The 26,535-nt window shown below is 38.6% G+C and overlaps 1 protein-coding gene across 1 annotated transcript in view; it reads right to left on the bottom strand.

Moving 5' to 3' along the window:
* LOC306773062 (complement C3-like) overlaps positions 1-26,535 on the bottom strand; it is a gene marked incomplete at both ends in the record, with an annotated part of 40,351 nt that overhangs the window by 9,797 nt on the left and 4,019 nt on the right. The window contains 23 exons of the mRNA XM_079262778.1: positions 261-411; positions 1,623-1,718; positions 1,823-1,982; positions 2,100-2,175; positions 6,907-7,110; positions 7,223-7,312; positions 7,826-7,889; positions 8,063-8,275; positions 10,620-10,759; positions 11,408-11,496; positions 11,586-11,706; positions 11,796-11,993; positions 17,904-18,733; positions 20,546-20,700; positions 21,604-21,759; positions 21,886-22,077; positions 22,162-22,256; positions 22,334-22,433; positions 23,598-23,744; positions 24,059-24,174; positions 25,102-25,246; positions 26,152-26,254; positions 26,378-26,465. Coding sequence (XP_079118904.1) covers positions 261-411; positions 1,623-1,718; positions 1,823-1,982; positions 2,100-2,175; positions 6,907-7,110; positions 7,223-7,312; positions 7,826-7,889; positions 8,063-8,275; positions 10,620-10,759; positions 11,408-11,496; positions 11,586-11,706; positions 11,796-11,993; positions 17,904-18,733; positions 20,546-20,700; positions 21,604-21,759; positions 21,886-22,077; positions 22,162-22,256; positions 22,334-22,433; positions 23,598-23,744; positions 24,059-24,174; positions 25,102-25,246; positions 26,152-26,254; positions 26,378-26,465 — 3,729 coding nt within the window. The remainder of the gene's footprint in view (positions 1-260; positions 412-1,622; positions 1,719-1,822; positions 1,983-2,099; positions 2,176-6,906; positions 7,111-7,222; positions 7,313-7,825; positions 7,890-8,062; positions 8,276-10,619; positions 10,760-11,407; positions 11,497-11,585; positions 11,707-11,795; positions 11,994-17,903; positions 18,734-20,545; positions 20,701-21,603; positions 21,760-21,885; positions 22,078-22,161; positions 22,257-22,333; positions 22,434-23,597; positions 23,745-24,058; positions 24,175-25,101; positions 25,247-26,151; positions 26,255-26,377; positions 26,466-26,535) is intronic.

The raw sequence follows: 26,535 nt of genomic DNA, 5'->3' as shown, positions 1-26,535 counted from the left end.
AAGCTTAAACTTAACACCACGGCATAAAGCAAGGGTACTCAGTTTGGTTCTACAAGGTCTGCAGTCAAGCAGGTTTTCATGTACCCTTGCTCTAACACAGGACCGAATTGAATAGCCCTGGCATTGGGGCTTACTGGTGAATAACAGACAGCTGGACCATGGGCAGCCTAACTGTTGATAAAAGACATGCAAGCATTTTAAAATAAAATTGACAGCGTGTGGTCTGAGTGCTAAGGCTACATGCCATCATCTGACTGCACCTGGGGAAGAAAAGCTGTGAAGGATCTCCTTGTTCAACTTGTTTTCATTAGCCAGAGCGTATGATGTCAAGGCAACTGCATAAGGGTTGACTAAGGTTGGCAGACGTTTCTCCAGGTAGGCCACTGCTTTGTCTACGCTCCATGGGAGACTCTGGATAAAGTGAAAAGATAGCAGTTGGAGGGTTGGAATAATGGGATACAACCAATGTGGCATGTCTTAACATGTAGTGAGCGGCACACAGTTTCACTCAGATTTTCATTATAGATTGACCATGTCAGTAATACTTATACCTGAAAGAAACAGATCAATACATGCAGGTATTAATGTTGTCCACTGATTACAACAAACTAGCGGATGGATAATTACCAACAGATTTTGTAGTATTCAATGCTGAGACCTCAACAGATATGTTGCTTTTCTTATGCCGATTGTGAATGTGACGCACACAAAACATGTGGTCCCAATTTTTGTTTTGGGTTTTTCCCACTGTATGGGATAACAATATGTGTTCCAGTTTGGGTTTAGGATTTATCAGGGGTTTAGTGAATCCCATGTCAGTCCCTGTGGATTTGGGGTTATTTAGGTCGTAGTACCAATTTACGCCAGTAGTCTCTCCACCTCTCCGCTCGCCGAAACTCGGCTTTCTGGCTGTTTTTTTTGTCACTCCGTGATCAAGAGTCAATACAGCAACAGCGTGATGATGTCCTGTCTGCTCATTTAACCTTTTTTTTCCCTCAGGTTAGTACTTTATATTTATGTGAAAAAGAAGTAAGATGAAGCTATGTAGTAGCTGAGTGTATTGTTTGATGCCTGATGTGACGGTTTAAGTTGTATTTTTAATTTTGTTTTCCTGCAACGTGGTGAGGCCAGCACTGTCGGATTGTATTATCATGGCGGCCTCGTGGCAGTTCAGAATGTGTTTGGGATTTAGTCATAAGCTCCTACAACTAAGATTGAACTGCTCCTGGAAATATTTTGTTATGATTACTTTTGTGCATGTTCAGAGGTGTGTTAAATGTGTAAATAAATCAAGCATTTGTACTTGGAGACAAACTTTGTAAACCTGGACTTCAGCAATTTGCAGTGCTGAATGGAAAAACGGTTGATTGTTGCTGTTTACTGGAGAACATTGTAAATGCATTTATTTAAATATGTTAAAAATGTTAAATAAATGACTCAGTGATAAAGAGTCAATGCAGCAACAGCGTGACGATGTCCTGTCTGCTCATTTAACCTTTTTTTTCCCAGAAACTGCTGTATGGTTGCGTGCTCGGGACCTGGAACATGAACCATCACTGAGACACAGCTATAGAGTGAGTGAATAGAATAAGAAATGTGAACAATTGCAAAAGGTTTCTCACATTCAGAGTAGTAGTACATATCCTGCGCGACTCCTGCATGGCAATAAGGCAAAAGGCCGTCAGGGAGACATCTGAATCAGGGCCATCAACATCACCCTATGCAAGCGCACACACATACGGGTGGTATGCTCACTGGTTTGCACAGCATAAAATTCTTCATTTCACATTAAAATTAAGTTTTATAGTAAAGAAATGCACACAATCATCTCCAAATGGGATACTGCTCCAACTTCTCTAAACAAGCCGTCAGGTTGTTGCGTGTTAACAATCAGAAACTTCACGGCTTCACAGATGTGTTTGTCTTGTACTCCCACCAGATTATAAGCCATGGCAAAAACCTTGACAACATATGCCGTTAGCCTAGTGGAGAAGATGCAGACGTTGTGTTAATCAAAAACTTTGCAGACACATGGACAGATTGTAAATGGGTGGAGGTTTAAATGTTGACACAAAGACAGTATTGCTACCAGGACTCACCAGGTACTGCTTTGTTGATCAGGATACCCAGCAAAAGACCCATCCTTTTTACGGTAGGCAAGTTGGTTGCGATATCCTAAACAAAAACAAAATATCAACCCTTTTAATTAACTGCTGTAAACGCTTATCCAATGGCAGCTAGTGTGAGGGGTGCTTTTAAATCAGGGGATCAGATACCATTTCTTACCAACGTAGCTTTTCTGATATTACTTCTCCCAAAGGCAGAGAGCCGTGTAACCCTTGATCATACACAGCAATATATTTGTCTGTTGGTTTATGTTCAGCTCATTTAGTGCAATCAGCTCGTCAGCAGTAGGATAATAACAACTAACAACAACAGCTACTATTTATCTGATGTGTTGTGGTTGTGTTGCACTGACTTTGCCTTGTATTTGACACTATAAATTTACATGTCAATAAATGGAGTAGGGCTGCAACGATTACTCGGGTAACTCGAGTACAAAAATTGATCGAGGCAAATTGTCTGCCTCGGTGTCGTTTAATTAATATCACGTGGTAATATATTTTAATTTATGCATCCTCTCAGACCACTGCGCTGTTTGGAGGGACTACATCACTGTAATTTCAGTAATCATATAAAATATTTAAACATTTATAAAATACATAACAACAGAATCTGTTGCCTGCGTTATGTCTGTACAGTATGACTGTTTCACCCGGACTGATGACGGACGTGTCAAACAGCAGCGGCGAGCGGTTTGCTTTTCTCTGAAGGTTCTCGTTGCTTTGGTCTCTAATGGCAGAAAATGAAGAAGAGGGGAGGAAAAGACCGAAAACATTGCAAGTGTGGGACCATTTCACACTGAAAAGGGCAGAAAACGTAGTGCAGTACAACCCCCCCCCCCCCCCACACACACACACACACACACATTGAGCGCGTGCACAAACACGTTGGCACGTGAGTGACCTTTTCATTAAGGAGAATTTGGATATAATGTGCATCACGGAAACTTGGCAGCGAGAAAATGAGTACTTTCATCTAAAGGAGCTGTGCCCCCCGGATTGCTCCGTGTTTGGGACGCCTCGGCTCGCGCGCCGTGGAGGAGGACTTGCTTTTGTCTACAGGGACTCCTTTTGCTGCAGTCTGATGGACACGAACGCATACGACTCCTTTGAGCTTCAGATGTGTAAGGTTGGAAACACACACTCTTTTTATTGTGTTTTAGTATACCGTCCTCCTGGTCCTGCTCGTCCATTTCTAGATGAGTTCAGTGACTTCTTATCATCTGTCATGAAATTGGAAAGCGTTTTAATTCTTGGGGACTTCAATCTCCACGTTGATAACCCATCGTGTCCAATGGCGTCTGAACTGTTAGCACTTATGGACATGTTTAATTTTACATAGCACATTTCTGGACCTACACATCAAAAAGGCCATTCGTTAGATTTGGTTTTTTCTTATGGATTAAAGATTGATGAACTAAGTATTGAGGATTTTCAAATAAGTGACCACTGCTGTATCCTTTTTAACCTGTCTTTTTCATTGGTGCCAAATGACTCTAATGTAAACATCCAGAGACGCGTTCTTAATGAAGCAGCCATTAGTCATTTCTCTGCTTCTTTTGATTTTTCTTCATTTGCAATGTGTGACGATGTGGAAACTTATGTGACAAATTTCAATAGTCACTGCTTAACTGTTTTGGACACTGTTGCCCCCTCTAAAAGCACTCTTGTGCATAAAAAGCCCTGTCCATGGATGAGTGAGGCTATTTGTAACTTTAAAAGAAGCTGTCGGAAAGTGGAGCGTTTGTGGAAAGCCACAAAATTAGAGGTGCATAGACTCAATCTTAAAGAAATGATGTCGGAGCTAAATGAAATGATAAAAGTAGCTCGGTCAACTTACTTCTCAAATCTAGTGTCATGTAATAAGAAAAACCCTAAAGTCCTGTTTGATACTATTGAAAACCTTCTTGTGCCTTCATCTCCACATGTTCCAGTGTATACACAGGAGGATTGCAATAATTTTTTAAACTTCTTTGTGTCCAAAGTGAAAGACATTAGGGCCAGCATCAGTCCTTCTTTAAATAACTTATGCCCTGTGTCAAATAGTGTTCAGATATGGTCCTCGTTCACTCCTGTCAGCCTGCAGAATGTGAAGGCTTTAGTGGACAAGATGAAACCTTCCTCAAGTCTGGCAGACATTCTACCGACATCTTTGTTTGTGAAGGTTTTTGATGTAGTTGGTCCTTGGGTTGTTAAATTGATCAATCTTTCATTGGAATCTGGCTCAGTCCCCAGCTACTTCAAACATGCAGTGGTAAATCCCATCCTTAAAAAAACAAATCTAGATCCTGCGGAACCAAGAAATTATAGGCCCATATCAAAACTTCCTTTCCTTTCTAAGATCTTAGAGAAAGTAGTGGCTGAACAGCTAACTACATTTTTGGAAGAAAATGATTTTTACGACAAATTTCAGTCAGGTTTCCGCAAAAAGCACTCTACTGAAACTGCCTTATTGAGAGTTTCAAATGATGTGATGATGGCCGCTGACTCTGGTCGCTACACAGTTTTGGTTTTACTAGATTTAACGTCTGCCTTTGACACAGTAGACCATGACTTATTGATTGATCGACTTAAATCAGAGATGGGTTTTTCTGGGACTGTTCTTCAGTGGTTCTCCTCATACATAAAAGGTAGAACCTTTAATGTTGCGGTAAACAATATAATGTCTCATGTGTCTAAACTGTCGTGTGGAGTGGCCCAAGGTTCTGTCCTGGGACCTGTTTTGTTTCTTTTGTACTTATTGCCTCTTGGCCGACTTATTTGTGGTTTTGAAAATGTATCTTATCACTTTTACGCTGATGATATTCAGTTGTACTGTTCCTTCAATGATTCAGAGTTTTATTTTTTATCTATGTTGTTAGAATGTGTGTCCTGCATTAAAAACTGGCTCTCCTCAAATTACCTTCAGATAAATTCTAACAAAACAGAAACTCTGATCATTGCCCCTGATAAAAAGATACCTATGATCAAAAACTATCTTGGTGCTCTGGGATCGTCTGTGAAAACCAGTCTCAGAAACCTTGGGGTTGTGTTTGATCAGGCCATGTCTTTGGAGAGTCACACCCGACAACTGACCAAAAACAGTTTCTATCATCTAAGAAACATCTCTAAAGTAAGGAGGTTGTTGTCAAAATCAGATCTTGAAATGATCGTCCATGCTTTCATCTCGAGTCGCATTGATTACTGTAACTCTGTTTTCACTTACATAAATAAGACGACTCTAAATAAGCTTCAAATTGTGCAGAACTCTGCTGCCAGACTTTTGACAGGTGCAGCCAGAACAGCCCACATCACCCCTGTTTTGACACGTCTTCATTGGCTTCCTGTTAAATTTCGCATAGATTTTAAAATTTTAGTGTTGACCTTTCAGGCGTTACATGGTCAGGCCCCTCAGTATATCACCGACTTACTATGTCCATACTCCTCTGGACGCTCTCTTCGGTCTTCTGGCCAGAACCTCCTGAAGGTTCCAAAAACTCGTTTTAAAACTCGTGGTGACCTGTCTTTCCAGTCTGTTGCTCCCAGACTCTGGAATGAGCTGCCTCTGTCCCTTCGTGTGCTTGACTCTGTGGACTCTTTTAAAATGCAGCTAAAGACTCTACTGTTTAGAAGAGCTTTTTGTTGATTCTTGGATGATTTTAATTTTTGCTGATTGTTGCTGATTGTGTTATTGTACCCATTTTTATGTACAGCACTTTGTGATTTTTATCTGTGAAAAGCGCTTTATAAATAAACTTTACTTACTTACTTACTTACATTTTAAAATATGATACTTTTAAAACATTTTAAAAGTATCATGTTTTAAAAACATTTTCCTCATGCATTAGGTAGTAACAACACATGCAGCAGCTTCACAAATATACATTTATAGGTTTACTTTGGTTGAGTTTCTAGTATTTATTTTACAAATGATAATAAAAAAAATCGTTAGAGTACTCGATTACTCGAAGAAATAATCGACAGAGTACCTGATTACAAAAATACTCGATAGTTGCAGTTCTAAAATGGAGTAACTGTTAGTTTCCTCAGACCAAGATCTTCAGCACCCACTGGTGTAGTTTGCAGCTGAGTGTGAATCATTTGGGACAATTCATTCATTCATTTTCTGAACCGCTTAATCCAATTCAGGGTCGCAGGGAAGCTGGAGCCTATCCCAGCTGGCTTTGGGCGACAGGCAGGGTACACCCTGGACAGCTCGCCAGTCCATCGCAGGGCCACACAGAGACAAACAACCATTCACGCTCACTCCTATGGGCAATTTAGAGTGACCAATTAACCTATCATGCATGTCTTTGGACAGTGGGAGGAAGCTGGAGTACCCAGAGAGAACCCACACATACACAGGGAGAACATGCAAACTCCACACAGAAAGGCCACTGACCAAACCCCTAGCCATCCAAAGATTGAACCAGTGACCTTCTTGCTGTGCGGCCACAGTGCTAACCACTGTTCCACTGTGCAGCATTTGGGACAATGAGTAAGATAACCTAAGTCTGAAGCCATACTTCTCCATGAGCAAAGAGTGGCATACTCCTTATAGGTTGGGAATGAGTATTCGCCTCAGGCAGTGCAGTTTGAGTGTGTGGGATCTTGTTTGCGAGCTATTGTAGGATTGCATGTGAAATGGACCAGCAAACTGATAGATAATTTAAATAGTCTTCTGTGTATACATACATACATATATATATATATATATATATATATATATATATATATATATATATATATATATATATATATATATATACATATACATGCATATAAATGCACTGATGTGACCCACCGGTGGTTATGTGTTGAAGAGCTTCATAACGTCTCTCAATGCCTACAGTTTCCCATTGGTTGGTCACGTCCAAATAACTGGCTGCAATAACAGGTAGGGCCATGTGGATCATGTTCTCCTCTCCACAGCCGGAAGGCTGGTAGATCAGACTTCTCATTGATTCCCCATTTATAGTGTTTTTCAGGACCGCTTCAGGCTTTCGCCCTGTGAACATTCCAGCATAAAAATCTGATATTATGAAAAACGGAGATCAAGCATTTCCTGCACATTTAATGATCTACTATAATATTACATTACTATCTGCTATACATCTAACCTTTTACTGAGATCTGTGTCCTGGTCGATGTCTTTGGAAGGATGTCAAACAGAGGAATTCGACTATTGATCATTTCCACTTGTTTACCATCTAAATGAAGAAAAAGCATGTTTTTACAGCTAAAAATGATTAAGAAAATACTCCATCATATTAACAAATCTAACTTTAGTCTGATTATGCAAATTGGATGGGAGGACTCTGTACAGTTACGGGACCCAAGATTTATTACATGTTTGCTACTGACCGAGCTGCCTACTGTCAACCCATTCATCCGCTGTCTGCAAAGCTGTCAAAAATACTTGCCGTACCTCCTGCTTTAGCTTCATAATGTGACAACCTAGGTTGTTGATCATGACAGAAAATAAAAGCTGAGAAAGAGAGTGTAATTTGGGGAATAAAAGGTGACTAAATTTACATTAGGGGGATAACAAACATGTGAAAGGTTAGCACCAAGAACATGAATAATCCCTCCCACCACCACCACATTAAAATGGTGAATTATGCATCACAAATTGTGATGTTTAGCTATTTCTGGTAATCCCATAATGTAATTTAATGAAGGACATGAAAAAATGAATATGTTTCCACTCCAGGGCAACTCACCTACACCTTTATTTTCAGGGTCCAAAGTTATAATTTGAGGAGATTTTATCAGGAAACCTTCAGGCTGGAAAAACAAAATTCAATGAAAATATTAGAAATTCTTTTTTCTTTCTTTTGCATAAATGTAATTTGTGTAAGTTAGAAACAAAAAAATCAGATGACAGTACTTTCCTGTCATGTGAAATATAAGAACTAACATGTTGGCCTGACAGATGAGAGGGAGTGTATTTGTCTTACCAGCACATTCAGTATCTTCACAACACCATCACCCAGTGCTGAGTTTAAAACAGCAGCTTTGACCTCAATGTGGAACTGTCCATCCTTTGAGGGAATAATAACAAATGGCACAGATCGCGTAGTTCCGGATCCCACTTTGACCTCCTGGCGATATTTCCCACGCTTAGAAGCTAGACTGCACACATCTGCCACCTCCATCAGATCTACGCGTGCCTAAAAGAAAATGAAAAATGAAGAAATTAAACTTAATGCACATGCTGTTCTTACTTACAACACTGAAATAAATCTTTTATAACTTAATAAGAACCGCTAACCCACCAAAACATAATGGTCTTAAGAGAGCTTGGGAAAAAGACTTAAAACAGGAAATACAGGACACTACATGGGACGATGTTGTTAAATCCTGGTATAAGATTTCAAGAGAGGCGCAGATGCGATTAATTATATACAGATTCATCCATAGAAGCTACTGGATTCCTGACAAGATGGCAAGACTAAAATTGCGAGACTGTAAAATGCTGGAGGTGTGAGATAGCCAGAGGTACACTAATACATGTGTTTTATGAATGTCAAACAGTCAAGAGCTACTGGACAAGTATAGTGGAGTGTATAAATGACATGTTTAGGATAAAAATGGTCCAATGCTCAGCTTTGCGTGTATTAGGTATAGGCCTAGAAAAGATTAAGCTTTTATTTGAACAGAGTCAATGATGTAGACTGGCTTTATACAAAGGCTGCTGGATTGTGCTGAGACGCTGGAAAAATAAAACTGACATTCCTTATAACGAATGGTGGGAAAAAAATTAAAACAGCCAATTATGAACAGCTAACTTTTTACTTGCATGATAAACAAGAGACAGTTCAGAAAAAATGGACCCCTTTTCTGAACTATATAACCAGGGAGGAAAACCTAAATTTAAGTATTGCAATAATTTAGGGCATATTTGAATGAACTTAATCATGGGTTTAATACTTGAAGGCAGAGTGTGCAAGATTTCAAGCCGATTCTTTCCACCACCAGGTGGCAAACACCGGGTCGTGTGCAAAACCCCAAAACTGCTACCTCCACAAACGACTACAGGTTGACAGTAATGAGCAAAACTCACCCCTCACCCCTCCTCCTTGCCAGCTCCAATGAGGGCAGGAATCGCTTGTGAGCTGTAGCTCAGAGCTGCTCTCCAATAAATGGGCTTATACTCCCCCTACTGGTGGAAAAAAAGTACTTTTTTTTTTTTACTGGTCAGAAAACATTCAAGAAGGGTCTTTGTCAATAATTAAACTTGTAATTTAATAATGCATCAAATATGGACAGACTGGAACCTACATGTTTAAAAAACTATCTAATTATGATTGTAGTTATTTTTTTAGTTAATTTATTTTGAAAATATTGAAAATCTTACATACTCTACCTTTAATGTCTATGAGTCGAATCTAAGATGGAGAAATATAAAACAGACAATAATGTACTAATGTATGTCTAAGTAACTGGGTTTGTTTACCAGTGGTATTACCCAGTAAGTTTCTTTTTTTTTTTTTTTTTATTTATTCATTTTTTGGACATTGCTTATTTAATCATTGATAAAAAAAAAAAAAAAATAAAATACCGTGGACAGAGAAAAAAAATCTTGCACCAATCCTCAGGCCTTGTATAATGCTCAATCATTTAAAGCCACCCATCCCCCCCAAAAAAATCTAGTCTATATTTAACCCTTTGAAAAAAAATGTAAAGTTAATTAACAAAATTTTTGTTACACACCCTATTACTGTGTGATATGTCAAAATAATGAATAGCATTCTACACTGACAAGGTGATTTCAAGAATTTCAGAATTTGATATATTTCAGCATAGTATGCAATTTGAAGAAATAGTAAAGTGAAAAACACAAGTAGTACCAAGCATAAGAACTACCTGCAGCACATAAACAGGATCTGATTGTGAAGTCCTTAAGAAATAACAAAACAAACACAAACAAAAAGACCCAACACAACATTCAGTTGATCTATCAAGTTTTCACTGAAATCTCAAAAGTGTTTCCATGACGGAAATTATTCTTGAGGAATGAAAACAGGTAGAAAAGTTTGTGATATACACCAAGCCACACGTGGACTGAACTGAAAATAAGTGACAACAGATCTAGTAGAGCAATAAATCCTTGCCAGAGCTCAAGCCTCAGCATTATGAAGCAGTTTGGGATTAGAAAAATAAAAGGCAACATATAAAGAAGAGTTTTTAAGACTTTCAGAAAGCCTGGAGAACTGTTCCTGAAGACTAACAAAATAAAAAAGCTAGTCTGACACCATTTAGCCTGTATGGAAGTATAAAGGCAGTTATACACCAAATACTGACATTCAAGCTTGTTAGAATTGTACTGTGTCTGATTTGGACTTTCACGTCCATTTATATTGCCAGTGTTTCAGTAAACCATAACACCTATTCTCTGTTTTCCCAGTATTATTTAAAGAAGTGGGGGGATGGTCCAAGACTATTTTACAATAATCTATACAATACTGATAACATAAGTAATGTCTTAAACATGGATCCATACTTGTGACTTACAGTGACAGGATTTGGACTGTAGTTATGGAGAACTGCTTTAATTTCTACTTGCTCTCCGCGGACAGTAGAGTAGGGTAGCCTGAGATCAACAAAGAAGTCTTTTCGGACAATAATCTCTAGTGGATCAGCCACGCAGATCCCTTTAAAAAAACACACAAAGAAAGCACATATAAGAAAACTAATGGGACATTGCTCAGTAGAAATGGATTAGTGGACTCAAGATTAAACCCTTTGTTCTAATTTAGCTACAACTAAAAGACCAGATGCATTTTTATTAAATGATATAAAAATGCAAAGAAAATGCTTTATTTTTCTTTTTTAGAACCTTTGATCAGCAATTTGTGTTCTTGTTCTGTAAAAGGCAAGGGCTGCTGAGAGCAACCTGAACAAGCTTCTGACTTAGCACACTGTTGTGTGTAGAGCAGGGGTGGTCAACTGCTTTCCTCGAGGAGAGAGGTCTGGCTGCAGATCTCTCGTCCTTGAGGGCTGCAGTCCTGCAAGTAGTGGCAGTTCTCCTGACTCAAATCAATGGATAATTATCAGACTTGTGCAGAGTTCAATGTCAAACTCTGCACAAGTCTGCTAATTATGTCTGATGCGAGTCATGTTTATTCCAGCAGGGAAACTCCCAACACTTGCAAGATCGAAGCTGGCCACCTCTGATGTAGAGGGTGCAAAGAACTTCCATTACATTCAGCACACGTGCAGGACTATTTTGATTATTGCTAACATATTACTATCATGCTTTTTATTTATTGTTATAAAAATAATTGTCACTTCATTCTCACCATGAGTTCTTGACAGACTGATGCCAATGAATTGCCATGTTGTGATTGAATCTTGCAGTGGAACACTTTTATCAAAAGTTACAGTTTCACTACAATAAACAAACACATAGCAATGGATCAATATTTAAAGAGGAGAAAAACAAATTGTTTGTGTAGTTTTAGATGTCAACTGACTCACCACTCTGATGAATGTTGACTGCAAGCAGGCAGTTTGATATCTGTCCAAAGCCAACTTTCAGGAAACTTGGTGCGAGAAACGATTTCATTGCTGTCCATGTAACTGTTGTCATCTTCCTCACCTACAGTTTTATCCAAGTGTTAACGTTTTGATTGTTTTAAGTAACCAAAATAACCATAAAAAGACATGTTTCTCGTTTCCATCTCTTACTGCGAGCCAGTTGGAGGATTTCCTCTTTCCTCTCAGCTTGATGTTTTTCCATCTCCTTGCAGCAGTGTAGGAAGGCCTCTACACAGAGTGGACCATCTATGATATACTCACTGCGACGCTCACAACTGTATGAAACAAGTGTGCCCTTCATGCCGTCCAAACAACAGTCATGTTGCAGTTCATCTTCATATTGATTCACTGAAAAAAAGAATCAGAGAAAGTGTTGCTGAACAAGAGGAACTAGATGCTGACCCTCAGCTGTGGATTTTCACTGTGGAATTTGCAAGGTTTTTTGTGTCCATGCACAGGTTTTCATGTTCTCTCATAGTTCTCCAGCTTCCTCTAGCAATGTTGGATGAACTGGTGCTTTTAAATTGACCTCAGGAGTTAATGCCAGTGTACACGGCTGCTTGCTTTGTTAGTCTTGATCTGCTGGTGATGGACAGATGACTTGTCCAGAATGTACCCCATCTCTTCCTTGATAGCAGCTGGAATATGCACTTTTCAAAGCCTTTTTTTAAATGACAATCAACAAATTTATTGTTTTGTTCAGAGCTGTGGTTCTTACATAAGGTGGTTGTGATGTTCATTGTAGCAGTGGATCGTTTCCTCCTGTTGAAGACTGAACAATTTGCTTCTAGAAATGAAACACAGAGGCCAAACATGGATGAATGTAGATCATTATATCATATTAAACAAAGCTGGATAGTTAAAAGCAAAGAAAGAAAAAAAATCGTGAAACAATGAAATGGACGACATACAATGAAGGAAGAATTGTTGGCCTATATGATGAAAAACATGATCTTTAAGTTTTAAGCTTATTTTTCAAACATATTGAATAAAACGTTCTAAACTGAACAAGAAATAGAAAAAGGAAAAAATAAATAAATACACACTTTATAACAAATCAACAAAAACACATACAAAACAAAATGAAAACTCAAAATCAACAGTTTTACACATTTACTTTAGATGATTCTGGTCTGATGAAAGGAGTAGACCAGGGGTCGGCAACCTGCGGATCTGGAGCCGCATGCGGCTCTTTAGCGCTGCCCTAGTGGCTCCCTGGAGCTTATTCAAAAATGTTTTAAAAAATGGAAAAAGATGGGGGAGGGATATATATTTTTTGTTTAGATATAGTTCTGTAGGAAGACAAACATGACACAAACATTCTTAACGTTTTCCAGCGCTGTAAAAATGTGTAGAATAAATATTAAATTTGAACATTTCTGTCGAGGAAGATTTGCGTCATAGCCTGCGACACACGTAGCCTATCTATCAGCAGCGTGGGATGCCAGGCAGGTGTTTGTTGTAAACAAAACCGGCGGCTGTGTGATGGGACATCGATCCCAAAGAGAAAAAGAGAAAAATAACCGAGGCGAACAGAGGATTTAATGTTTCTTGGACTGCATTTTTATTTATTGCCAATGTGGAAGGATTGCCTGATTGTTTGCTCTGTAGCGAGAAGTTGTCAAATAACAAAAAGAGTAATGTGGAAAGACATTTCCAGGGAAAGCATGTGCGATTGCATTACTTCTGGAGAAATTCGAGAAGCGCAAAAATAGATTTAAGTCGATTACATTTCCAACCCGGGAGATAATAAAGCGTGGAAAACTGTGGAAAACTGTTCACAGATGGTGAATACATGAAGGAGTCAGTCATCAGCATATCAGAACACGTATTTGCTAATTTCAAAAACAAAACCGAAATAATACAGAAAATCAAATACATGCCCCTTTCCGCAAAGACAATGAAGGAAAAGGGCCATTTAAATGGCCGGCAACATCACCGATCAGCAAATCAAGGACATTAAAGCCTGTTACATACGCCACGAGAAGCGAGAACTTTTTTCTTGTTCTCGAGGCTCCGAGAAGAAAATGACGTCATTTTGTTCTCGCGGACGTGTTCTTGACACACCGGGCTGGCAGAACTTTTTTCTTGCGGGGCTCCGAGAAGTATCGTGTGATTGGTCGGACATTGGAGGTGGGCGTCATTTACACGGAGAAAGCATGAAGCGGAGTTTTTTTTTTTTTTTTTAAATCTAAAAAAAATTTTTTTTTTTTTTCCCTTTATTGATATCAGAAAGCTTGCAGGCATACAAGACATCTTTGTACAAAAGAACAGCCTATTGTGCAGAACATATAAATAGAAATCAAAACAGACAAACATAAAAAAAAGAGCAAAGTGAAAGCCAATTCCTCATGGTGGTACAGGGTCAAGAGATAGACTCATTAAATTATCATAAAGCCACAGTGCCTTTTTAGTTTTACAGAGTTTTAAAGATTCTGCAAGACAGCCAACTTCTTTCAAAAAGACCACAAAAAATGGTTTAGCATTACCAAATTTACACTTATGTATAAAACATTTTGCTAAAATGATCAGGTTATTGATAGTGAAATTTTTATCTTTGTTTTCTAAGCCAAGACCAAACTGAATATCAGTATAATTTAGAGAAGAGACAATTAAATCATTATGAACCCCCCCATATGCCAAAGCAGTCCCAGAAAATTTTAGTAAAAGTACAGTCAAAGAACAAATGTTCCAAGGTTTCAATATTGTCACAAAATACACACTTGTTGTCGCCAAAGTTAAATTTGGAGTTTAAGAACTCTTTACAAGGATAGATATTATTTATGGTTTTAAAATGTATTTCTTTTGCTTTGAAATTGATAGGGAACTTGATATAATCACATCTAACCTTTTTAATTTTTTGACTGGTAAAAGCTTCCACTAAATTCCGTCTCCTAAGAGGTAAGGGGAAGCATTCATGAGTTAGCTTTGTTCTGAGAAATTTGTTGTTACACTTTTTATCCACAAAAGGGCAGCCTTGAATAGTTAGATTATACAAGCGAGGGCAAAATTGTGTATACAAAAGAGAACCTTTTATGGTGTGGACAAGGGCTTGTGGGATTGCATTAATGACATTGGAGAATTGTTGGGCTGAGCAAACAATTTGAAATTTACGGCTGAAATCAGCAAGGCTAAGAAAATTCCCCCTATCATCCATTAAGTGCAATACCGACCATACTCCTTGTTCATTCCAGTCTTTAAAATAAAAAGATATTTTCTTAATAAGGATATATCTGTTGTTCCATATTGGCGTGTCATGAGGCATAAAGTTATGTTTGTATATTAATTTCCAGTATTGTAGGACTTGTTCATGAAATTTGGAAAGTTTTAAGGGGAGTTTAGATAGTTCAAAATCACATTTTAGAAGAAACTGGATGCCACCTAGACTAGAAAATATTTTAGAAGGGAGATTAAACCATAGAGTATCCATATGGATAATAAAATTTTGTAACCACCTTAATTTTAGAACCCCATTCATTGGATCAAAATCAATAGCATTTAGTCCACCTTCCTCTAACAATTTGACAATGTCATTTTTCCTTATATAGTGATGTCTATTTTTCCATATAAAATTGAAGTTGTTTCGATTGATTTGTCTGATCACATTCTGTGGTACATCAAGAGAGTATGCAGGGTATATGATTCTTGAGAGACCTTCCATCTTGGAGAGCAAAAGTCTTCCAAATATGGAGAGATCTCTCTGTAACCATATATTTAAAATGTTTTTGCTGTTTTTTGTAGTGTTATCAAAATTGTTTTTTATTCTGTCCTCTAAGTTTTTTGATATGTTAATTCCTAAATATTTTACTTGGTTTTTTACAGGTATGCTATAAAGCGAAGTTTGAGGTTGGTCGTGAATGGCCATTAATTCACATTTGTCAATGTTTAGGTAGAGGCCAGATGCTTCTGAGAAGCGGGTAACTACTTGTAAAGCTATTGGTATTTGTGCCTCATTTTTAAGAAAGAGGGTTGTATCATCCGCAAGCTGGCTTATTGTTAACTGGTTCCCCAAAACATTCAATTTCTCAATTTCCTCACAATTTTTGATCATGATAATGCTCAGAATTTCAGCAACCATAATGAATAATAAAGGTGAAGCTGGGCATCCTTGCCGAATACCTCTTTTCACGTCAAACCGTCTACGAGTGCCAAAAGGGAGGAGCACAGAACTGTTAATGTCACTGTATAACATTTGGATAATTTCACAAACGATACTTCCAAAACCAAAATAATGTAATGTGTCCAGCATAAAAGAATGTTCCACTCTGTCAAATGCCTTGCAAAAGTCCAGAAAGAGGATGTAACCATCATCATCAATTTTGTCCCGATAGTCCAATAAATCTAGTACTAGTCTAATATTGTTATGGATGGAGCGACCTCTAAGAAAACCAGATTGAGATTCACTGATAATTTGTGAAATGCCCTCCTTGAGCCGGTTAGCAATGACATGTGCAAGCAGTTTATAATCTACATTAAGCAAAGTTATTGGTCTTAAATTGTTCAGGTATTTTTTGTCTTTGCCACTTTTGGGAATCAGTGTAATGAGACCTTGTTTCATTGTTGTCATCAAGGATTTGTTTTTAACACATTCTTGTATGGCGAGGAAAAGCAGGTCTTTTATATCTTCCCAAAAGTGTTTATAAAAGTCAGATGAGAGTCCGTCTTGGCCAGGAGATTTCCTTAGAGTGAGTTGTTTAACTGCTGCCTCAAGCTCAAACATTTCAATTTTGGAATCACACATGTTTTTAAAGTCTGGGTTGATGGATGGAATGTTGTGTTTTATGCTGTCCAAGAGGAGAGAGTCTCTTTCAGTGTTTGAGGATGAATACAGTTCCCTATAAAATTTGAAAACCTCATCAGAAAGAAGTTTAGGATCCACGCATTCATCACCATTAATCATGAGGGAGTTGATGAGATTCCTCTCCTGTCTACGTTTCTCCAGTCCACAAAAGTATGCTGTATTACGCTCACCCTCTTCGATCCATTTGGCTCTTGATCTAATGAAGGCTCCTCGAGCCTTCTTCGAGCTCAAATCGTCCAATTTGGATTTGAGGTTTATAAAGGCAGTTTTGTCAGATTCCAACATTGGGGTTCTTTTGCAATAGTCATCCAAATCTTGTATTAATTTAAGTTCTTGTTCTCTTAAGGCCTTGCTTCTTTCCTTACCAAATTGTATAGAAACTTGCCTAACCTTAAATTTAAAAAATTCCCATCTAGAACAGTAGTTACCAATAGTTACATCATATTTAATTTCTGTGAGTAGATCCTTAACGGCATCACAATATTTCTGGCTTTTTAGTAAGTCTGTATTAAATTTCCAGTAAACATTTTTTTTTTGTTAGTTCTGGCACCTGACTTTAAATTAAGGAGAAGTAGACAGTGGTCGGTAAGGGGTGCATTAGAGATAGTTACTTCTGAGGTAAGGGCAGCTAGGTCTGGGGTAGCCAGCCACAGGTCAATTCTAGATCTTATAGACCCATTAGGTTTAATCCAAGAATATTGTCTATGGTTAGGATTTTTGTTTCTCCAGATGTCAATCAGGGAAAAGGTGTTACATAATTCGAGCAGAGTGGCATTATAATGTGTATTCGTGAATTTTGTCGGGTATCTATCTAGGTAGTCATCAGGTGCCAAGTTGAAATCTCCACCAAATAATATCAATTCTGTATGGTAAGATCTTTTATATTGTACAATAACCTCTGTAATTTCCTGTAATAAGTTCTTGTTTTGGGTGATGTTGTTATAACCATAAACATTAGAGAGAATTACATATGCATCATCAATTTTTATGACAACTATTAGCCAATGGCCATTGTCATCTGCCTTATGTGAAATTACATTACCCGGACACTTATTAAAGCAGATGGCAACTCCGCCAGATCTGTTGCTTCCATGGCTGAAGAGGATTTTGTCACCCCACTGTGTTGTCCAGAAGGTGGCGTCAGAGGCACAGAAATGAGTTTCTTGAAGCAGCACGCAGTGACTTTTAAAACCTTTACAGTGCAAAAAAATGGCTTTTCTTTTCAAATTGTCTTTCAGACCCCTCGTATTTAATGAAATAACATTTAAGTTGGCTTTCAGAACATTCATTTGCTGGATAACCTCACAGCAATAAAGTGCAAAACACACACACAAAAAAAGTTAGTTTATAAAGTGTCTTGAAAGTAGCTGAAAAATAAAGTGTTTGTTCCCTTCCTAATAGCATTTTCCCACATACAGCATTTGTGAGGATAAATACCTAGGCTGCAATGCGACGACCATCAATGTATCCATACGGCCCACGGAAATAGGCTCTTTTATCCTCTTGACGGGCTTGTTTAATGCGCGGCCACAGTGCCTCTCTCACCTCCTTGGTCTCTTTTGTGAGATCCTCCGCAAACTTGACTCCCGCGTTTTTGCAGACGTTTGAATCTTTGGTCATCTTCCAGAGCGCATCTCTGCATTGCCGTCTTGTAAATTGGACAATGATGGGTCTCACTCTTCCATCTTCCTTACGCCCCAGTCGATGCACAGTATCCACGTTGTCATCCATTTTATCAGCCAAACTAGGGGCGATTTTCTTGCAGAGCTCAATGACTTCATATCTGGTGTTTTCATTTACTGTTTCTTTCATGCCTTTGATTCTAAGATTCCATCTTCGTTTATAGTTGTCGTACTCCGTGCATTTCTCCCGCAGCACAGTAACTTCTGCTTGGAGACGGCTTACTTCACCCTCCAAAAAAGTCACTTTAGCTTTGCAATCCTTAATCTCCGCCGCGTTAAATTCAATCGTCTTGGAGAGGCCAACCAGCATTGCACAATTCTGTGTTAGTTTGGCATTAAACTCTTCCATGCGGTCCTCTTGCGAGTCAAATTTCATGGTCAACTTGTTGATAGCAGCTAAAATAGCAGCACCTGATGCCTCTTCTTCAGTTGGCTTTGGGATTTTGCGAGCAGGTGCTTTGCATGGTGTGGAGGGGGTTGAAGCGTCTTCCCGTCCTCTTTTGTCGTTGCGGTCTACGTCCATTAGCATGGTGCTAGCCATTACATAGCAGTGGTCGGTTTCTTCTGACAAAGTAGTGGAATTCTTGGTTTTACTTTGGAGCATCCTGTCACAAAACGCTTTAAGAATACTTACAAGAGGCAGCAACGTTTAGTTTAGTGGGGAAAAAAAGTCTTTATATAGTTTGGAGGGAATTTGCAGAGAGCTAACGAAGGTTAGGACTGCTCAGGCCGCCATCTTGCCGGGCCTTCTCTGTAATCTCAAGCATGAAGCGGAGTTGCTGCTTCCGTGAGTTTGCTGTTGCCGGCAAAACGGACTGTTTTGATAAAATAGCTTATCGAGGCGGTGAGAAAGTACGAACATTTTTACATGTGGCAATAAAACACTCGGATCCAGCCGCGTGCACAACCCGCCCTGCCGCGGACGAAGCTGCTAGTTAAATATGAAACTAGAAACTCGGAGAGCGGAAACCTCCGCCAAGCACAACGTTAAGAATCCTTTTAAAAAGTTCCAAACGGTGATCCTGATCACCACCAAAATTTAATCAGTTCTTCATTTTTACATTTGCAACAACTCTTGAAATATTTATAAAAATCCCTCCGTAACCTTTTAAGTTATCTTAAGCAAAAAGACGCCGGGGAAAACAACCTCCTCGGCGGAGGGAACAACCGGGTTAATCGCGCATAAAAGCAGACATCGCCCCCCCGCAGTGATCCCTCCCTGCTGCAGACGTGCTTCTCGTGGAGTATGTATGGACCTGCCGAACAAGACGTTTTTTCTTGTTCTTGCAGCCTCAAGAACAAGAACTCAGTTCTTGCGTCTCGTGGAGTATGTAACAGGCTTAATTCAGCACAAGTTACATCTTACATGCCCGATGTTGAGAAGCTGACCAGTGATGTCCGAAAACAGAAGTCACATTAAACGGGTAAGAACATAATCCTTCATAGACACATATTGAGTAACAAAGTGGCTGTTTATATAAAATTATTTCTGATTTTTGTCAGTTTATATTTGGAATGACACTTGGTAATATAATCGGTTTTTGGTGCTCAGGTCGGAGGATAGCTGCATTGGTTGCGCGTCTAAAGAGAAGAGGATGCTGCTGTGTTTTACCCTTGCACTGATATGTTTGACAGAAAAACTGTATTAATTTGATTTGATATACTTTACCTTTTTTTAAAAGGCTGCTGGTTTATTTATTTATTTTTTTTATAAATGCAGGCTGCGTTTTATTGCGCTCTGTTTGTTGCCCAGATAAGGGGCGTGTTATGCACATTCCATTTAGTTGTTTTTTCGAATTCTTAAACATAAAAATTACATTTAAAAAAATCGGATTTCTTTATTGCATTGGTTTAATTTAATCAATGCAACGAAACACAATTAATAAATATTGTAATGAAGTTAAACATGAGACGGGATTGTACAACAGAGTAATCACGTGGTGCGTCATTCTCTACAGGATGCGCAGCGGGGAAAATAAACATTTTATCATTAAGGCTCATTATGTATTTGTAGCCAACTTAGTCATTTTGATAGTAGGCTAATATAGCTAATATAGACACATAAAGCATATGTTGCCATCATGATAAGGCTTATATAAGGCTTTTATTTTTTTGCAGCTCCAGACATATTTGTTTTTTGTTCTTTTGGTCCAATATGTCTCTTTCAACATTTTGGGTTGCTGACCCCTGGAGTAGACAGAAGAACTTTTACAAGCCTACCTCCTATTTCTTTTCTTGTGGTTCTGTATTATATGGATATACTTGTACAGTAGTGAATAATCAATGCATTGTACACGGGGATGGAAATATAAGGCAGCTGTCAGTTTTTAGGAACATTGCCTTGATGCAGCATCAAAGCCTTATGTCACTCTGCTTTTTGATAAAACTGTTTCCTAACAATTAGAAAACATGTTTACAGGAAAAGAATAAAAGCACTGCTACCAGTTCTCCAAGGAGTCCCAGAGACTGAGTTGGATTCGAACAGCAGCCCAGCATCAGAGAACACGCTTATACCATCCTTCCCTCCACCAGGTGTGCAGCCTGTGTCGTACTTCTCTACAAAGTCCCACACCTACAGAGGCATTGCAGAACATGTAAGTCAAGGCTTTAGTAAATGTGAAATATGGGGGTTTTCAACTCTTTTAAGACACTGCAGTGACTGCTGGGTTGTGGCCTGTGACTTGTCAGATTAGCTCAGCTAAATTGTCAGCATATTTACATGAAAGTAAGAAAAAAAAAAACTGTAACAACCAGATTTTTAAAGGGCATTGAACACACTAGCATGATTGAAATCAGATGGAATCAAACATTCCCAATTAGAATTTTTAATCTAATGTGGCTGTGAGTTTAATTTCTCTGCATGCTTCCAAATTGGCCAAAAACATGGGACGCGTTTTAAATAGCCTCAGAAAACAAGGCACCATAGAGGGTGAAGCCGGTAACTGTAGAGAATAAAAATAAAGGAAAGGAAACATTACATTTTTCTTATTAGCAATAAGACATTTTCCTGCTTCACTTGGTATCAATTTGGCACCTCGCAAAATTATTTGCCCGTAAGACAAGAAGAAGAAAGGTTCAGTCTCAACAAGGGGCAAAAAAGGGGCATTTCTCCACCAATCGTAGCAGCATGTCAGACACTGGTAAATAAATTGAGCACCTTTGTGCTTCAAAGCTGGGACAAGGAGAGTGGTTCTAGTAAATAGCAAAGCAAGCTATACTTATTTCATGTTGAACAGCAGCCTCATGTTGATGGGTTTTATGACTTTCCGTCATCCTGTCCACAGCCATCTTATGAATATACTTGACACTTGTTGACGTTTATTGTGTTTTCTGTTGGTGTGTCGCCCCAACCAGTGCATCAAGAACCAACACCAAAGAAAATCTTCAGCATATCTCAGACAGATTGGCAGCATTAAACAAGATGACATTACCTGAAGCCCTGCCAAATTACAAACAGAGATAACACAGATTTTACCTTTTTTTGTGTGAGGCGGTACTTGTTGTTTAACAAAAAAACACCTTTGTCAACTGCAACCAATCCCACTATGGCCTCTGGATCTCCTGTGATTTTCAGATTGAACAGCTTACGTGGCTCATAGGATGCAACACTTCTAGATTGTTCTAGTTTCAGCTGAAAGGAGAAGATTTGTATGCCTGAACACAATAAGATAAAAACACAACTGTATTTGGGAAAAAGTGACAGTGTGTGCTGAGATTGCTGACTTTAACTCTGCAATCCCTGAGCAGTGGATCTCACCGTGCCCATGCAGGAATCTTTCACATTCACCCAAACAGAGTCTGACACCACTTCATTGTCATCTGTATGGTAGTAGACTATGATTCGGAATGATGGCAGCATTTCTTTGGTAATGCTGACTGATGTGGCCATCACTTGTTGACCTTTCACCGTTAAACGGCTGTGTTTCACTAGCTGACCCTGGCTTAAAATCTATGGACAGAGAATTGAACATTTGCAGTGCATACATGTATTACTGCACAAGTAACAATCAGTAACACCCATAAGATCCCTCACCAGGCATGTAATGTCCTTTTCTGTGTTTTCCTGCTTGCTGAAGTAAAAATTAACTTTCAGATTTTCTTGTAGTTTTACTTCAGTCAAGGCCACAGCTGCGGAAACATTCAAGGTATCATAATTACTATAACAGAGCTGTGTTTGTTATGTACATTTGTAGGACATTACTTACCAATGTGGATGTAGCTGTTGCTTTTAGAGTAATATGGGAGAGCTGTCATGCTGGCAGATGCTTGTTTTTCAGCTGAAATAGCTGGATCTTTTGTCTTTACCTAGAGTAAACCACAACAGTGCACAGATGCTGTCACACAGACACATAAAACCAGTGTACATGAGAGGGTACCACCTCCAATCTAAGTCAGCTAGCTTGAAGCAAGAACATTTCCACGTAAAGTGTGGAACTTTTACAGCGCTGACTTTGCTTACACACAATGGCACATCTGAGTTGTAGAACATCAAAACTGCAAATAAAAGGCATTTCTGATATCACAGCAGGCAGTCTCAGCTTCGACAGAAATCAGAAAAGATGTTTGCGAGATATATTTGAAAGCTTATCATGGCTGATGTGGCTGTGTGAGAAATGTTTACGAAAAGTGAGCAAGCGAACGTATCTTTAGAGCATGCAGTGACTTGCTTGGTGGGCGCATGATGACAGCCGACACTGCTTTCTAAAAAAGATCCACTTGCAGTTGTTGCTGTATGATACTAAGTGCACAAAAATTAATCCAGAGCAGTGCCTCACACCATTTTTGGTAACTGATGTAAGGCAAGAAACAGATCAGGCATTTCTCAAGCATTCATAAGTCAAGTTCAGTTGTGATCTAAATAACTGGTTGGTAGTCAGTCTGCCTCAGGGCAGCTTTGGCACAAGTAGCTTACCAGGTGTGTGAATGAATATTCAATATGTTTCAGAAAGATATGTTTCTGGCATTACTTCTGACTTGTTTGATGGCGCATTGATGTTCACTTAAACAAGAGGCATTGTGTGTGTTTTGCTTGATGCAACCATGTTATACGGCAGCAACTGGATTTCAACACTGGCAGTTTTGAAGAGCACTGATTCAGCCAATAAACCCAAAAACACATTGCTGGAGGAAGTGAGAAAAATAGAGAAAGGCAAAGATCAAAAAAGAGAGAAGAGTGAAGATTGGACTGGCAAGAGAAAGCACAGAAAAGAGACAGGATGCAAGATAGATGTAAAATGAACCTTTAGGGGGCGGTAAAAATGTGACTCAGTACAACAGTGACACTTTAGAATGAATATTACTGCAGTATGAGTTATAAGACTAATAACCTTAAAGCATCTTTTAAATTCTATCCTGGTGGCTCCATATGAAAGTATTCAGACTTCCATCGAAGATAAGGAAACAGACACCTATTAGGTAATTAGTATTTTTCATAAAATAGACACAAATTTAACCAGACTTGTGACTTACTTTAATTGTCAGGGACTGTTGATTTTCCTCTGTATTGATAGGAAGTTTTAAAAGGCCATTGGCTGAAGTGAGACCCTCCGTACCATCTGCATCAATCACCACTGTAACACTTGATGCTGGTGTCCCATCAGGATTCGAAACTTCAACCTACAGTCAAACAAACACAAAACTACATCAAATGAACAGAGACTTCTACAATCTCTTGAAAACAATTAAGTTAAAATTAATTTCAATTTAATTTCAGACCCCAGCAATCACATACAATGACACACAATGACAGAAAGCAGAGGGGATACATGGAAGTTTTGTAAACTAAATTACCATGTTTTATGGTATTTAAAGTCAACAAGAAAACACAAGTCCATTAATATGTTTATGTCTGCTTATTATTGTGGAATAAGTTATAGTTTTTAGGGAAATATACATAGATATTTCTGTATTTAGTAGAAAATACACCTTACCGTAACATCGAAAGACATTCCTGGTTTGAAATATTTTGGTGTTTTTGTGAAGTGCATGGAGTAACGTGATGTGACAATCCGAATACCCCTCAGCTCTGCCTCCACCATCTCACTGCCTGCACAAACAACAGAACAATCCCTGCATGTCACGTCCAAAATTTCTTACAGGAACAGATAACAAAAACAATATGTAATTTTTGCATTTCACGACTTTGGTCCTGAATGCATTGTTGTTTTACCTCTTTAAGTATGCCTGCATTGTATCAGTTGCTATTTCACTGGTAAAAAGGTTATTTGTTCTTCAAAAAAATGACAAAAACAAAACTTAGTGTGCTACAAATAAAACTTAGCATGTGCAAACAACTTATTAATCACTTGTGTACAGTCCCTAAACAGGACAATTAATTGTCAGGGCTATTGAAAAAGTTTTTTAAGCTTCTTCCTTAAATGTCTGAACACAATGAAAAATGAATATGGAGAAGTGCATTTTATATTAGGACCTATACTTCAGTCAGATATATTTCAGTAGAATCCTTGAGGATTTAATATGTGGTGGGAGTGTCCTTTAAAGTCCACTATATTAGGCCATTTCAATATTTTACCTCATTATAAATGTTATTACAAATTTTAGGTAAACATAACGAGCACATTAAACTTATTACAATGAATGAATGAAAATGTTTATTTTTGTGTCTGGCTGCCCAGCACAGCCCGTCCCTTCTTCAGTCACATTTGCACATTTTATAGTTTCAAATATGTAAACAGAAAATTTTAGAAGTATTCGTCATAATTGCTGTATTTCAATTATTAGTTTAATAATGTGCATGATAAAACATTCAAAATGTTTATGTTAAAAAAACATAAAAAGTAGCCAAGTGCAGTATTTATATACAGGACTTTTAGGCAACCAAGGTTGTCTTTTAAACACATCACTTTTCATTTTCAAGTATAACTACAAGACAGTAAATAGTTTTTAGTAATCATGACGTAGTTCATATAAAGAACTGCATTTTCTCTGCTCTCTATGAAGTGCACATGCACACACATGGATGAGCACTGTTTCTCACCACTGTCTGTCATCACACTGACAGTCACGAATATAGAGTCCCCCACAAGATCACTGATATTTTGGAAGGTCTGTGTGATGTGCTGTCTCTTCAGTGTCAAAACTCCTTCTCCATTCTGTATCTAGAGTAACATAATACAAAAGCATGCAGTATGTTAGAATACATTCCATTCATCCATCCATCTTCTGCCAGCAGCGGCTCTACTCTAAACCCCTCCCGGATCACTGAGCTCCTCAACCTATCTCTTGGTCATGACCCAAAGTTCATGACCATAGGTGAGGGGAGCATAGATCGACAGGTAAATCGAGAACTACGCCTTCTGGCTCAGCTCCTTCTTCACCACGACAGACCGGCGCAAAGTCCACATTACTGCAGATGCTGCACTGATCCACCTGTCGATCTCACGCTCCATCATTCCCTCACTTGTGAACAAGACCCCGAGATATTTAAACTCCTCCACTTGAGGCAGGACCTCACTCCCAAACTATTCCAGCTGAAGATCACAACCAGATGAATCCAACAGGACCATGTCATCTGCAATCATGGGGATCCATGCCTCCCAATAACTCCTCTCCAGGACTCACTGTCATTGCCAATATGAGCATTGAAGTCTCCCAGCAGAACAAGGGAGTCCCCAGAGGGAGCATCCTCCAACACTCCTTCCAAGGACTCCAGAAAGGGTGGGTACTCTTAACAGCTGTTCAGTGCATAAGCACAGACAACAGTCAGGACCAGTCCCCAACCCACCTGAAGGTGGAGGGAAGCCACCCTTTTGTCCACTGGGGTAAACCAAGGCATGTGGCTGCAGGTCTGATGATACAATTACAAAATCGATCATCGAAATCATCATCCAGGGAGTCCATGTTAGAATACTTAGACTATATTTTTTTATTGAATTAACACAGATTTTACATGTCAATCTATGAATGCATGTGACTTTTACCTGAGAAAGAAAAAAATGCGAGTGAGAAAAACCCTGAAAATGACTCAGACAAATAGCAAAGGAGGAAAAGTGTAGTTTTCTACCTTTACTCTCTGCAATGAGCTGGGAAAACTATTCTTTTTATCCTGCTGAACAACACCGAATACCCCATATGCTGATCCATGCACCACTTCTCCAAATAGATACCTAAAATCACAAGGACATATTTTGTTTATTAATTTGTAAGCTAAGTTATGCGAAACTCTATCAAGCTATTTTTTAAAGATGGTCTAAGAAATCAATTCTGGACATAAGAAAATATTCACATACGTGGCTTTGATGTTGATGTTGAGTTCCTCGCTGTTCACGTAGAAGTATGAACCTCGATGTATCAGTTTGACCTCAAAACTGGGCAGCACTGACACATTTAACACATTTTATTTATGTTCAAAATCAGAACATTTATTATTATTAATAAGGACATATTA

Source organism: Telmatherina bonti, assembly GCF_933228915.1.
Source record: "Telmatherina bonti genome assembly, chromosome: 3".
NCBI lineage: Eukaryota > Metazoa > Chordata > Actinopteri > Atheriniformes > Telmatherinidae > Telmatherina > Telmatherina bonti.
This window is presented reverse-complemented; position numbering and strand designations above follow the sequence as displayed.